General features: G+C 43.7%; 1 protein-coding gene across 13 annotated transcripts in view; it reads right to left on the reverse strand.

Annotated features, from left to right (window-relative positions):
* Positions 1-12,153, reverse strand: part of LOC109896783 (forkhead box protein P2) — a 112,221-nt gene that overhangs the window by 6,910 nt on the left and 93,158 nt on the right. For 5 of the 13 annotated variants that reach the window (XM_031831933.1, XM_031831935.1, XM_031831944.1 and 2 more), the window contains 8 exons: positions 11,711-11,798; positions 10,061-10,144; positions 6,097-6,307; positions 5,418-5,521; positions 5,181-5,282; positions 2,186-2,307; positions 1,830-1,905; positions 252-577 (listed from right to left, as the gene is read on the reverse strand). In XM_031831933.1, coding sequence (XP_031687793.1) covers positions 252-577; positions 1,830-1,905; positions 2,186-2,307; positions 5,181-5,282; positions 5,418-5,521; positions 6,097-6,307; positions 10,061-10,144; positions 11,711-11,798 — 1,113 coding nt within the window. The remainder of the gene's footprint in view (positions 1-251; positions 578-1,829; positions 1,906-2,185; positions 2,308-5,180; positions 5,283-5,417; positions 5,522-6,096; positions 6,308-10,060; positions 10,145-11,710; positions 11,799-12,153) is intronic. The other 8 variants (XM_031831936.1, XM_031831934.1, XM_031831943.1 and 5 more) reach the window with 3 other exon arrangements.

Consider the following 12,153-nt stretch of genomic DNA (forward strand, 5'->3'; position numbering starts at 1 on the left):
AAACCTCCCACTATGTTATAATCTAGTAAAGACTTTGAACAAACTACGATGCTAACAAAAGACAGCTATGGGGAGAGTGGGGATCCACTGTTGCCACTGTATCATCTGATACATGGAACAGAGGGGGAGGTCTGTCACAAACTCTCTCTCTGTGTTACAGTGAACACACTGAGGTAGGTGTGTGTGTGCATGCGTTAATGTGTGTGTGTGCGTGCATCCCCACCAACGAGAAGCCACTGAGTGCTACTTACATGTGTGCCTGTGGGGAGTATCCTCCAGGGCTGCTGTGGCCGTTGGTGTCCAGGTGATCCAGCGATCCGTTCAAGTCGGACTGGAGCAGGCTTGGGGGGCTGCTACCCATCATTCCTGGGGGGCTGCCACCCATCAACCCATGGGGGCTCCCGCCCATGAATCCATGTGGGCTACCACCCATCAATCCATGGGGGCTACCGCCCAGCATACCAGGGGGGCTCCCGCCCATTAGACCATGAGGACTGCCTCCCATCAAGCCAGACGAACTGCTGTTCATCAGACCAGGGTTCCCCAGCAGAGGCAGGGAGGTCTCAGCCAGCGCCGCCTGGGAGAGAGGGAGGGAGGAAGAAGGGGGAGAGAGGGAGACGAAGGGGAGAGGAAGGAAAAGAGTGGGAGAGAAAAGGGGGGTGGTTGATAGAGAGAGGGGGAGGGAGTGAGCGATGAGAGAAAAAGGAAGAGAGAGAGAGAGAGAGAGAGAGAGAGAGAGAGAGAGAGAGACAGAGAGAGAGAGAGAAAGTGATGGAAGTTAAGAGACAAAAGGGTATTCAGATCATAGGCCATCATTGAGATAAACCTCACACTTAAGAGGAAAATTCCACACAAAAACTATCTTTTCGTATTTGTTTCAATAGTCCATTGTTGATATTGTCCCAAAATGTTTTGCATGTCAGCAATCAAATTTCAAGATATATCACTTTCAAAATAGAGATAATACTAGTAAAGACTGTTAACAAGCTATCATGCTAACAGGGGAGCTCTATGGGGAGCTGTATTTTGAAAGTTGTATATCTTGAAAACTTGAAAAAAGATTTTTGGGGGTGGAGTTTTCCTTTAAGACAATTACTGGATGCTTTCTATTGGCTGTAAATGACTAATGATTGGATCGCTTGCAACCATCACTGAACAGTTTTCACTGATGGTTTATTCGACTCAATATAACAATATAATATTTTGGATTTCACTGATATCACCATGTTGGCTTTCGATGACTATTAAACTTTACCTCCATATTAAGATAGAACTCCTGACACTTTTGCCTCCTGCGCATTAAAGTTACATTTGCGATTAAAATTGTACGTTTTGGCTATGAGCACCTTGCTGGCTGGCCCGACAGTATGAAGCCAAATCATTTATGACAGCTTGGATAAATATTCATGCAAATGCCTTTGCATTTGCTGCGGCTGCTATCAATCTGAGCCTGTATTCAAGCTGGAGAGAGAGAAAGAGCTGGTGCCTGCTCTAACCACAGGGTGGCCTCCATTCTCACTCATCTCAACCAGACAGATAGAGAGAGAAGGAAAGAGATGGAGGGAGTTAGGGAGGGAGAGAGAGGAGGGAGGAGAGTGAGACCCTCCATTCAACTTTAGCCACTTTCTCCTGCATCTTCCTTGCTGACTATGAACTTACAATACAGTCGGCTGAGGTCTTAAGAACTACTTCCATTTAACCACACAGAAACCACACACATAGACAGCTGTAGGCTATAGTACCCACAATGCAATGGAGGGGAATCAGTCATATGTTGTCTAGTGCACAGGATCTGACAGAGCAATCGCAGGTTAATACTGTGTGTTTACCTGTAAGCTGGCGTTTAAAGCAGCTCCATAGCCCAGGCTGGAGGGAAGGTTCTTCACAAGCGTCGGGCTTCTACACCAGGAAACACAAATACACAAAACAGTTTGAAATAAACATTCTTATTTTTACAAAATGGCATATTCCAACATAAACAAATAAGTATCTAACATCATTGTAAAATACCTATTTCTCCTAATAGCTGTGACATTAAATCACTTTAGAATGAACGGCAGCCCTTGGAACAGACACCGTGTACTGTACTACAGTGCTGTTTAAAAATGGCAGATTATTAGTGGTAATACGGTACAGGCCCTAGGACTAGGTGGGGAGTTAGAGTGACAGCTCTGCTCTAACGTACCCTGTTATCTTCTGAGACCTGCGTTTCTGGTACTCCATCTCATCCACCGTCCACACGGCCCCCTTCACGTTCTCCACGCGCACAAAGCACTTGTGCAGACTGAGGTTGTGGCGAACGGCGTTCTACAGATGGAAACAAGGAGAGAAAGGTTATGGAAAGAGTCCATTTGATTTCTTTTTTTATTATCCACCTAAGAAAGGAAGGAAAGAAGCGAAGGGAAACAGATTTTTTTTTTTTTTAAATTCTTAACGTTCACGCACCATTGATTTAATTAGTAAAAGCGAGTACGAGTACGAATGCACTTACAAGTCACACACAGTACATATCAATCAGAGTAAGTAGGCTGAGAGGAGGTAATCAGCATAGCGAATGGCTTTTGGTGACAGAAGTGGTAATGCTGTGGTGATAATGGTGATGTCAGTAGCAGCAGCAGCAGCAGCAGCCCTCAACCCTCTGCTCTGGTCTTAATGGCAGTATCTCAAGATGATGACAGTATCACAGATTTGAGGCCCTTCCCATCCGGTGGCTAACCACTAACTCCGGTGACAATATGAGGTGTGGGGGACAAGAGGAGGAGGGGGGTTGGTGTGAGAAGGTACGACTTGTGGGTGTGAGGTGGTTTTGGGGTAGGCTGACGAGGATGTCTACTATATTGAAATAGTCTGTGCATGCTGTTAAGATAGGAGTCAAACGAATGATCAGATCTGGACACCTTTTTGTTGTAATATTGTCACATACCCTTAAAGCAAAGTGTTGCTATCAAAATGACCTGAGATGTGTATGCATTAACACATGTATGCATTAACACATGTAAGCATTAACACATGTATGCATTAACACATGTAGGCATTAACACATGTATGCATTAACACATGTAGGCATTAACACATGTATGCATTAACACATGTATGCATTAACACATGTCGGCATTAACACATGTATGCATTAACACATGTAGGCATTAACACATGTATGCATTAACACATGTATGCATTAACACATGTAGGCATTAACACATGTATGCATTAACACATGTATGCATTAACACATGTAGGCATTAACACATGTATGCATTAACACATGTATGCATTAACACATGTAGGCATTAACACATGTAGGCATTACTGCATGCATATGCAAACATTAAATATATACAAAAACGAAAATCAACAAAAGAAATACAATATTCTTTCCCGACATTCCAGATAAATCAATATTAAAACATGCGTCAGAAAGCCTACAAATAATAACCTTTGCTTTAATATCGTCCGCTGTCACAAGCATTACTCTCCCAACGAGGTATACAGTGTTTTCCCTTTAAGAAAAGAGGTTCTCTAAAGAAAAGGAAAAAAAACAGCCCAGAAGCAGATCTTCGCATCTGACCTGAAAATCCCAGGATTTGATTGATCTTAATGCCCATGGCTTTGAATATGATCATTTTAATATTAATGAGAAAATGAGCAGTTTTATTATGCATGCTTTACAGTTAGATCTAATAAGCTGCTGGGGAGTGAGGAGCAGAGTGGAGGCTGGATCCTCCAGTCTCAGAGCTGATGAGACCAAGCTCAGATATTAAATCACCTTTCATTTCTTTCTTTTTTCTTTTTTTAAAGTTCTCTCAGTTAATCAAATGACAAGCCCGTCACAGATCATCCCTCTAACGCCTTACAAAAGAAATGTGGGAGCTCAAAATGTAAATATATCACCTAGGTTATTGTGAAAGAGAGAGGGACTGAGATATTTCTAATGCCCATTGTGCCAACTTCTCTATATCATGACAGGGCCACCCCAAAAATTAAATGTGTGTGTGTGTGTGTGTCAGAGAGAGAGAGAGACCAGTTAGTGATAAAACAATTGACTAAACAAGTTTTAAAAAACCACACAGGACTGTGTGACAATCCGGAAGAGTCCGGAGTCTTTTGCAGCACACCCTTGTGGATCAGTAATCACACGCCGACATCATTTGCATCCCAAATCCAAATTAATTCACTTTGCTAAACCTAGTGCTCTGATATGCTTTGCATGCTGATGAGAGGTGGATGTATCCTGATCCCCCCCCCCCATCCTCTCCTCCTCCTGAGTATCCACAATGGCCACTGGCTCTTACTGGCTAACGAATTATGCTTAAGGTGGGTGAGAATAAAACACAGATACGTGTAGTGTTGGGGTAGAGGGAGGGAATATACTTATCAGCAACACACACACACTTCCCCCAAAAACAGATGCATCAAGAAGACATTTTTAACTGTGTTAGAGAGGCAGGCAATGATAGTTGTATAGGACAGAGATACAAATGAGTCCTTTTGTCCTGGTAAATGAAGTGTGTTCTCTCCCTGACAGGCTAATTCTCACTTTGGGTCTCCTTTAGTTCCGGCTGAACGGCCATAACCCCTCAGTCGGACACGCGGCCACCAGCCCGCCACTATGAGCTATGGTGTGTGTATAGGAGCACACGGGCCAGACACTAAACACAAAACCCCCTGCCACAGCCCAAGCCTCCCTAGGCAAACAGCCATCTTTCAGACTAATTAACCAATGATATGCAAGAGAGGCTGGGTGTGTGTGGGAGGAGGGATAGAGAGGGAGAGAGAGGAAGAGAGAGAGGAGAGAGAAAGATAGAGAAAGAAGAGAGCGAGATAGATATAGAGTGAGGAGGAGAAGTAATACGGTGCATGGTAACAAAAGGTGCTGATGATTGAGTGGCTGTATTGTAATTAGCGTGCCAGGCCCCACTCCTCCCCACTGCACCAAATTAGAAAACGATATCAGAGGCAGAATTATTCTTTCACTTGTCATCCGAGAGAAAGAGGTTAGGAAAAATTCACTCTATTCAAGAGGTCAGGTTAAAGAGAGGGGAGTGGGATACTAATCTGTTGGTGTCAAGTAAATAAATGTTCCTCCGAGCTTTTCTTACTGCAGGTATGGCACAAAGAGGTGCCTCTAGATGAGGAAGTAGTGTTCTCTAAGGCTGTAAGAGTAGGTTTAGGGTAGGTACCTTCCAAGTAGCTGCGTTGCGTCTGAAGTAAGCGAATGTGCGCGTGAACCAGCTGTAGATTTCATTAAGCGTTAACTGCATGTCGCCTGACTCCATGATACCCTGAAATGAGACGACATCAAATAATGGTTTACTAACTAGGCGGCATGACACACACTCTCAGAGCTGCCTGCGATTCAAGCAGCAATTAATTTACATCTAATCAGGCAAAGTTAATTTATTTTTTCTCCCACTCACCTGCCTTATGAGGGTTGCATAAGTAAATGGCGGTCTGACATCGGCATTCTTATAAAACTCATAGTTTGGGGCGATCTCTGGAAAAATAAATACTGTGTCACCACCTGAAATAATTGGTAAATTTTATTCTTCAAGGTATTGGAATTAGTTCAGGGTTTCATCAAATTAAAAGCGGGAGAGAAAGAGAAGAGAAGAGGGAGGGGAGGGCAGCACATATCAAATCAGCATTTTCCATGTCTAACAAAATATAATTTTTATTAATCTCTCTCATGAGAAATCTTAAACACTAATTCATCCATATGAAATTAGATCAATGTAGATATTTTGTATGAACATGAATAATTCATGCATATTTGATACTAAATACCAGAGAGTAAATATAAACATCAAAGACAGATGCAAAGAGCTTAATACATAGAACATCTTACGTTCAAACTTAATTAACATTCATGTAATAATTATGCTCAGAAAAAGTTCTGGTGTATTTACATATAGATTGATTATACAGAGCTTTTATATATAACATTCCATATTGGAATAAACACTGTGCCGTTGTACAACAACAACCAATAGTGACAATGCATTGAATGTCCAACACAGTATTCAATTAAACTCAATGAACCCAACTTTATTAATGATCATAACTCTAGGTGACTGGGCTTAGTGTAGAGGTTCTTACCTGAAGACAGTTGCATGGAGTACTTGTCGGAGTGACGTCTGCGCATGGCGCCCATGCTGGGGACGTTGGCGGCGCTGAGCAGGGAGGGCACCTGGGGCACCTGGGACATGGGTGTCACGGGGGCGCTGGGCGTGGTGGGGGTCTGAGGTACGTTCGGAGGGGACACCGACAGCAGGTTCTTCGACATGGTGACGCTCGATACCAAGTTCAGCTGAGTAAGGAGGAAAGGGGTGAGGGAGCGAGGAAAGGAAGGAGAGGGAGTGAAGGAGAGTGAGACAGGGTGGAGTGAAAGAGGGAGAGAGAGAAATGGGAAAGAGAGCATGGGAAAGAGAGCGAGGGAGAGAAAGACAAGAGAGAAATATGATTGAGGGCGAGAAGAAGGAAGTAGAGGCAGGAGAGCGGGAGGGAGAAAGAAAGACGGTTTTACATCAGAAGGGGCTCTCTGACAAATGAGAGTGGATTCGCTCTACAGTTCTACAGCTGTGGTTCCACTAATAAGCTGCGTTAGAGGAAGCAGCCAATCTCCACAAATTAAAGGATACAATTGTATCATAAGAATTCTTATTCGAACACGCTGTTAAAAGATGATCTCATGATCAGCCCTCCGTGTTATCCCAACCACCATCTCTAGCCCACATAGAGACAACTCACTATGTAGTGTGTACTAAACTGTGGTAGGGAGAGAGCCAGAGACAGCCACCTCCACCACCTGGCTACAGATGGCTACAGCTGGCCGGGCCACAGCACAGGCAACCCTGACCTTTCCTGGATACAAAACAAAAGCGATGCGCCTGGTGGCCGCGGCTTCTTTCCTCTTTGAAACCCGACCAGAGAGTGTCACTTTACCTCGCCGCTAACGCTAACTGAAACCCATCACTAATCCACATAGCTTTTCTCCCTCTTTTTGCATTTCCTTTTTTTACTTGGGCTCATGTGATGTGATTGTAGGGCTTCCAACCAGCCGAGTGGAAATTTCCACCCTGACCTTTGCGTCTCTGTGCTAATTTAGGTGGAATGGAAATGACATCATTACATATTCAAACCAAATTGGCTTAATTGCGAATGGGGCGAGTGGAATGCTTGTGAGCGTTGTGAATTAAAGTGTATGGAGATCACTTTGAAAGGGGAGCAGGGTTGTAAGAGAGAGAGAGAGAGCGAGAGGCCTCAACAATAATTTGCGACAGTGTGTGTTGATAAATGCAATGAGATCAGATTGGAAAGACTATGGTGCATCTATGGTTTTCAGCTGATCATTATAGCACCACTTAAAGCTAATGAGCTGATACTGGGAGGGACTGTCTGGGCTGAGATGACTGGCAGCTAGTTAACAGTATGGCCTGTACAGACATCAGTACTTCTGTATCTCAGTTGGTAGAGCATGGTGCTTGCAACGGCAGGATAGTGGGTTTGATTCCCGGGACCACCCGTAAAAGAAATATATGGCTGCAAGTGGATAGAAGCCTCTGCTAAGTGACATTTATTGTTATGTATTAGATCAACTCAAACTAGTCAGAAGAGAGAAGAACTTTCCATAGGACTGCAGAGTTACTGCATAGGCTAGCTGTGGCCTTAGTACAAGTTTACTCTACCGCACAGTGGAAGGAGGAATGAATCTAAGACTGACGAGTGTAAGTTTCAAAAACATGCACATCAGCTGATTTTTTTAATGGTGAAAAATATCAATTGCTAATGAATTCAAATGTTCACGTGCTAATTATGTAATTGAATTACGGAATAATAATGATGATGGACACGTCATAACCATCATTGTCTGAGACAGAAAGGCTTTACTACTTTTGGGAGGAAGGTAGACTAGACTACAGCAACTGTCACTGTGGAACACAGTACAGCCAGTAAACTAGCATGACAATTGAAAAGGAAAATGTATATTGCCATTTCCCCCCCCCCCTACAACAGCTTACAAAAGAGTGTGTTGGATGTGTATAATACCGAAATCTCCATATAATTCATAACAGGTCAAGGCACCAAACCAACCAGGTCTTTAAAGTGTGTTCCTACTTAATCCCCCATTCATTCACAGCATCAGACACACACACACACATACGCACACACACACACACACACACCACACAGCCCCAGCAACACTGTGAACAGTCATTATGTGTTACATGTTCAACACAGGGACCCACAAAGAGTTTGGATACGCTGTCAAACATAGCAAAAATGCACTCCATAATAAATCCTATCAAGTGTGTGTGTGTGTGTGTGTAATCACATGTATATTTATAGTGTTAAGATTCCCTCTTTTTTCCCCCCCTCCGATCCCCCCACCAGGTACGGCAACAAGCGTAACATGTTTGCAGGCATACAATCCTAGTATTTGCAAAATGGAATTTATTAAAGCCCTAACTGAGAGGAAGAGTGAATGAGAGGCAGGGATGAGCACTTTGCCACCTCTCTGCTCATCTGAATATATATATTCAAGGTTGGGTCTGGGAGAGAGAGAGAGAGAAAAAAAAACTCATTATTCAGGGACCTGCAGCCTTGGTAACTTTGATTTTCATCCATCCATGGCATGGCCAAAAGGTAACATTTAATGAAGTGCCATTCAGAGAGTAAATGGGGTCATATAATAGACAGTGGGCCCAGCGCGAGGAACACCTTGTGTTGGGCTACTGATAGCTGTTAAGGGTTGCAGTGATGAACCAACCAGACTCATTTCAGCAGCCGGCAATACATTCACACTATTAATATTTATCAAATATGTGGGCTGTTTCAACCCCAGCCATGTTCGGGCTGTAAACCCATGCTATGATGATATCTATTACCCATCTCCTATTGCGGTGGAACTATGCATTTTTTCACATATAACACGTATTATACACATGTAGTCATTTTCACATGCCAAAATCTACAGTATAACTACGCTCCTCTCTAGTTCTCCAAAGGGGGGAGCCTTAAAACTGAAGCTGGAGAGAGTTTGCTCATTTAAGGATCTCTGTATGAATTACGCATCATCAAATGCAATTAGCAGTTCTTTCATGTGCGGTTTATGTAATGCAGTACTTCATTAACATTATTCATTCATATGCAGTCTTGGATTACAGTCCTGAACATTCTTTATTAGACTAGATGTAACCAGGCTGCTGGAGTTTTGAAGATAAAAAAAAAATGGGGGAAAAAGTGATTGAATAATAAATTGGAGGAAAGCAGACGATTCCTGACGGGTTTGCAGGATAATTATTCTATCTTGTGATTCTACTTTATATGATGAGAGGTGATGAGCAGGAATATTATCCCATTGAAATTAGGCACTTACTAAGCAGCAGCAACATACTAACAATGTTTCTACAATTTTTTTTAAACTGCTTTAAAAATTAGGTCAACAATACTAACAAAAATTATGCATTGTTTTTGCAAATGCAATATTTAAAATTGTGTGTATAATTTAAATATATTTGCATTGTGAGTGTATCCATATTCAAAGCAAATATATATTAAAGTGAAATAGTGTCAAATAGATTTTAGGCCATTTTTGCCCATATTTGTAGGATTTTATATCCATTATAAGCCCATTTTATTGCATACTTATTACTGGGCTATTTCATTGCTCATCATCTTTACCAGTACAGCTATCAGTTGAGATGTTTGTTGTCCAAATGAAACATCTTCTCATTTCTCTCACTCGACTTTAAGTGCTGCTTTGGACTGTGGTGCTAACAGGTTGTTTTGACCATTATATCTATCACAATGAAATGGCCCAGCGTTTTGGCAAAGGACTCAAGCCTGTGATTTAATACACGCCTGGCTCTATTGTCCTCTCTGTCATAGACTGAGATGTATCTGATGGGAGATGTGTAACCTGGTATTGCCTTTCCATCCCACTATCATCCCTCTATCCCTCCATCCATTTTAACTGCTGACGGTTAAACTGTTTCATTTCATCTGCTGGGGCTCATTCAGCCAAACCCTGTTTACTGTATATAGAGCAATATGCACTCACAGGTTTTGGAGATGGCTTGGGCTCCGAGGGCCGCATGTGCAAGTGGGCCATCATCGCCTGAAGACGCTCACGTTCTTTAGAAAGCTGTTAGCGGAGAGAGGGAGAGAAAATAAAACAGTTTTAGAAATGAGCGATTTTCCCCAGACTGCAACAGTAATACATCTTGTTATCGAGCTTGTCTCTCTTGTAATGAATCCTGCATATGCCCAGTCTGGGGCTCCTAGCTAAGTCTGCCTTGAAGACACAGACTTAAACCAAACCAGTGGAGGAGAGGAAGAGGAGAAGAGAGAGACAAAACATTTCTGCTGCTGGTGGTGTCGGGCAAGGGGAAGTTAGTGCGAAGAGGTCAGGGAAAACAAATAGCGCTTCATCTTTTTGTCAATAGCAGAATTTAGGTCACGGATGCTTTGACAGCAAAAAAGCTACTCAGGCTCTAAATTAGAGGGTCTTGAGTGCCTCCTCAAAGTCCTGTGGACACGGTTAGAGAGATGGACCCTAGCCAACAGCTGCCAAGAGGTGAAGGGGTCCTTCAAACAGAGTGCCAGCCAGGCCCGCCTCCATGCTCCCCCCTGTTCCCTTGGAGGTCCAGTTAGTGGCCCTGCAATCTGCTATCATCAATCTAACTCACTGGGAGTGACAGGGACCAGGCAGTGTGAACAGACTGAACTACACTCCTCCTGCGCTAGCTACAACACTAAGACAGCGGCAGCAGCATCCAGCAACACTGGACTAGACTGAACTGGGCCTCATTACCAGTGACGGCTCTCAGGGATGGAGTGAAGGGAAAAAAGGAGGCGAGGAAGGACGTAAAAGAGCACACGCCGACTGGTAATTGGTCACACTGTAAACACGAGGTTCGGTGTCAGCAACAAAAAAAAAAGAAAAGAAAAAAACCCAATACTTTTTAGTTTTCTTTTACATATAAATAAGAATGATTGTTTTTGTTGTTGTTCTAAGACCCTCCAAAACCCCAACAACATAAAAACTAGACGTTTTGTCGGAGTGGAAAACAACTTTATAGTGGAACGCTTGGGCAGCATTCAGATCAGCATCAAGCCAGCTTAGTGTGTGAGAGAGAGAGAGAGAGAGAGAGAGAGTGTGTGGGAACTTAGAACTCGGAGAGCATGTCTGTTTGTCCATGCTACCCCGGGCCTAAAGCAGGCCTGACTGTCAGTACCACATTGTAAATCCAGTTCAGGAAAATAGACAGCCGTGGTGTAAATCCAGTGCAATGTGGGAATGCTGTGGATGCTGAGTAATAATGTCGTTCAATCACCGGTCTCATTATCTCGACAGAGTGACACGCTAATAAGGTCACGCTCCACCTACTAAAAATAGTTCCCTTCTTCAGGAGATTTCGTCAGGTGCAAAGTGCATTTAATTAACATGCAGGGAAAGGGGAGAGATGCACTCCGTTATTAATTGGAAAGGAGAGAAAATAAGCACATCCTTAATTCAATTAAAACAGTCACAATGGGTTTGGTGCGGGCCCAAGGATTCCTTTGTTTGGTCTCGCTATATAAGCTTCTGGTAGGTGTGCTTGTGTCCACCTCTTAGTGTGCTGCATTTTGTCCCAGCCGGCCACACAAACAGGCACGTAGAAATGAATTAGAAATCAATGGCAATGTAATAATGCTAAAAGAGCCGTGCCTGTATCTCTAGCTGCTGTACCACCTGCATCTGGACTCGACACTGGGCCGTGCTCCTGTCGTCTAGAGCATGCTCATTGTTAAGGTGCCTGGAGACAGGAAGAGAGACAGGGAGAGAGAGAGAGGGAGGGAGACAGGGAGACAGGGAGACAGGGAGACAGGGAGACAGGGAGACAGGGAGGGAGGGAGGGAGACAGGGAGACAGGGAGGGAGGGAGGGAGGGAGGGAGGGAGGGAGGGAGGGAGGGAGGGAGGGAGGGAGGGAGGGAGGGAGGGAGGGAGGGAGGGAGGGAGGGAGGGAGGGAGGGAGGGAGGGAGGGAGGGAGGGGGAGAGAGAGAGAGAGAGAGAGATGGGAGGGAGGGAGGGAAGTCGTTAATGATGTTATATGCATACAAATTCATAAAATCAGGCATTGTAATTTAAATTATTAAAATGCAAAAATGT

Source organism: Oncorhynchus kisutch, linkage group LG9 (genome assembly GCF_002021735.2).
Source record: "Oncorhynchus kisutch isolate 150728-3 linkage group LG9, Okis_V2, whole genome shotgun sequence".
Classification (NCBI taxonomy): domain Eukaryota; kingdom Metazoa; phylum Chordata; class Actinopteri; order Salmoniformes; family Salmonidae; genus Oncorhynchus; species Oncorhynchus kisutch.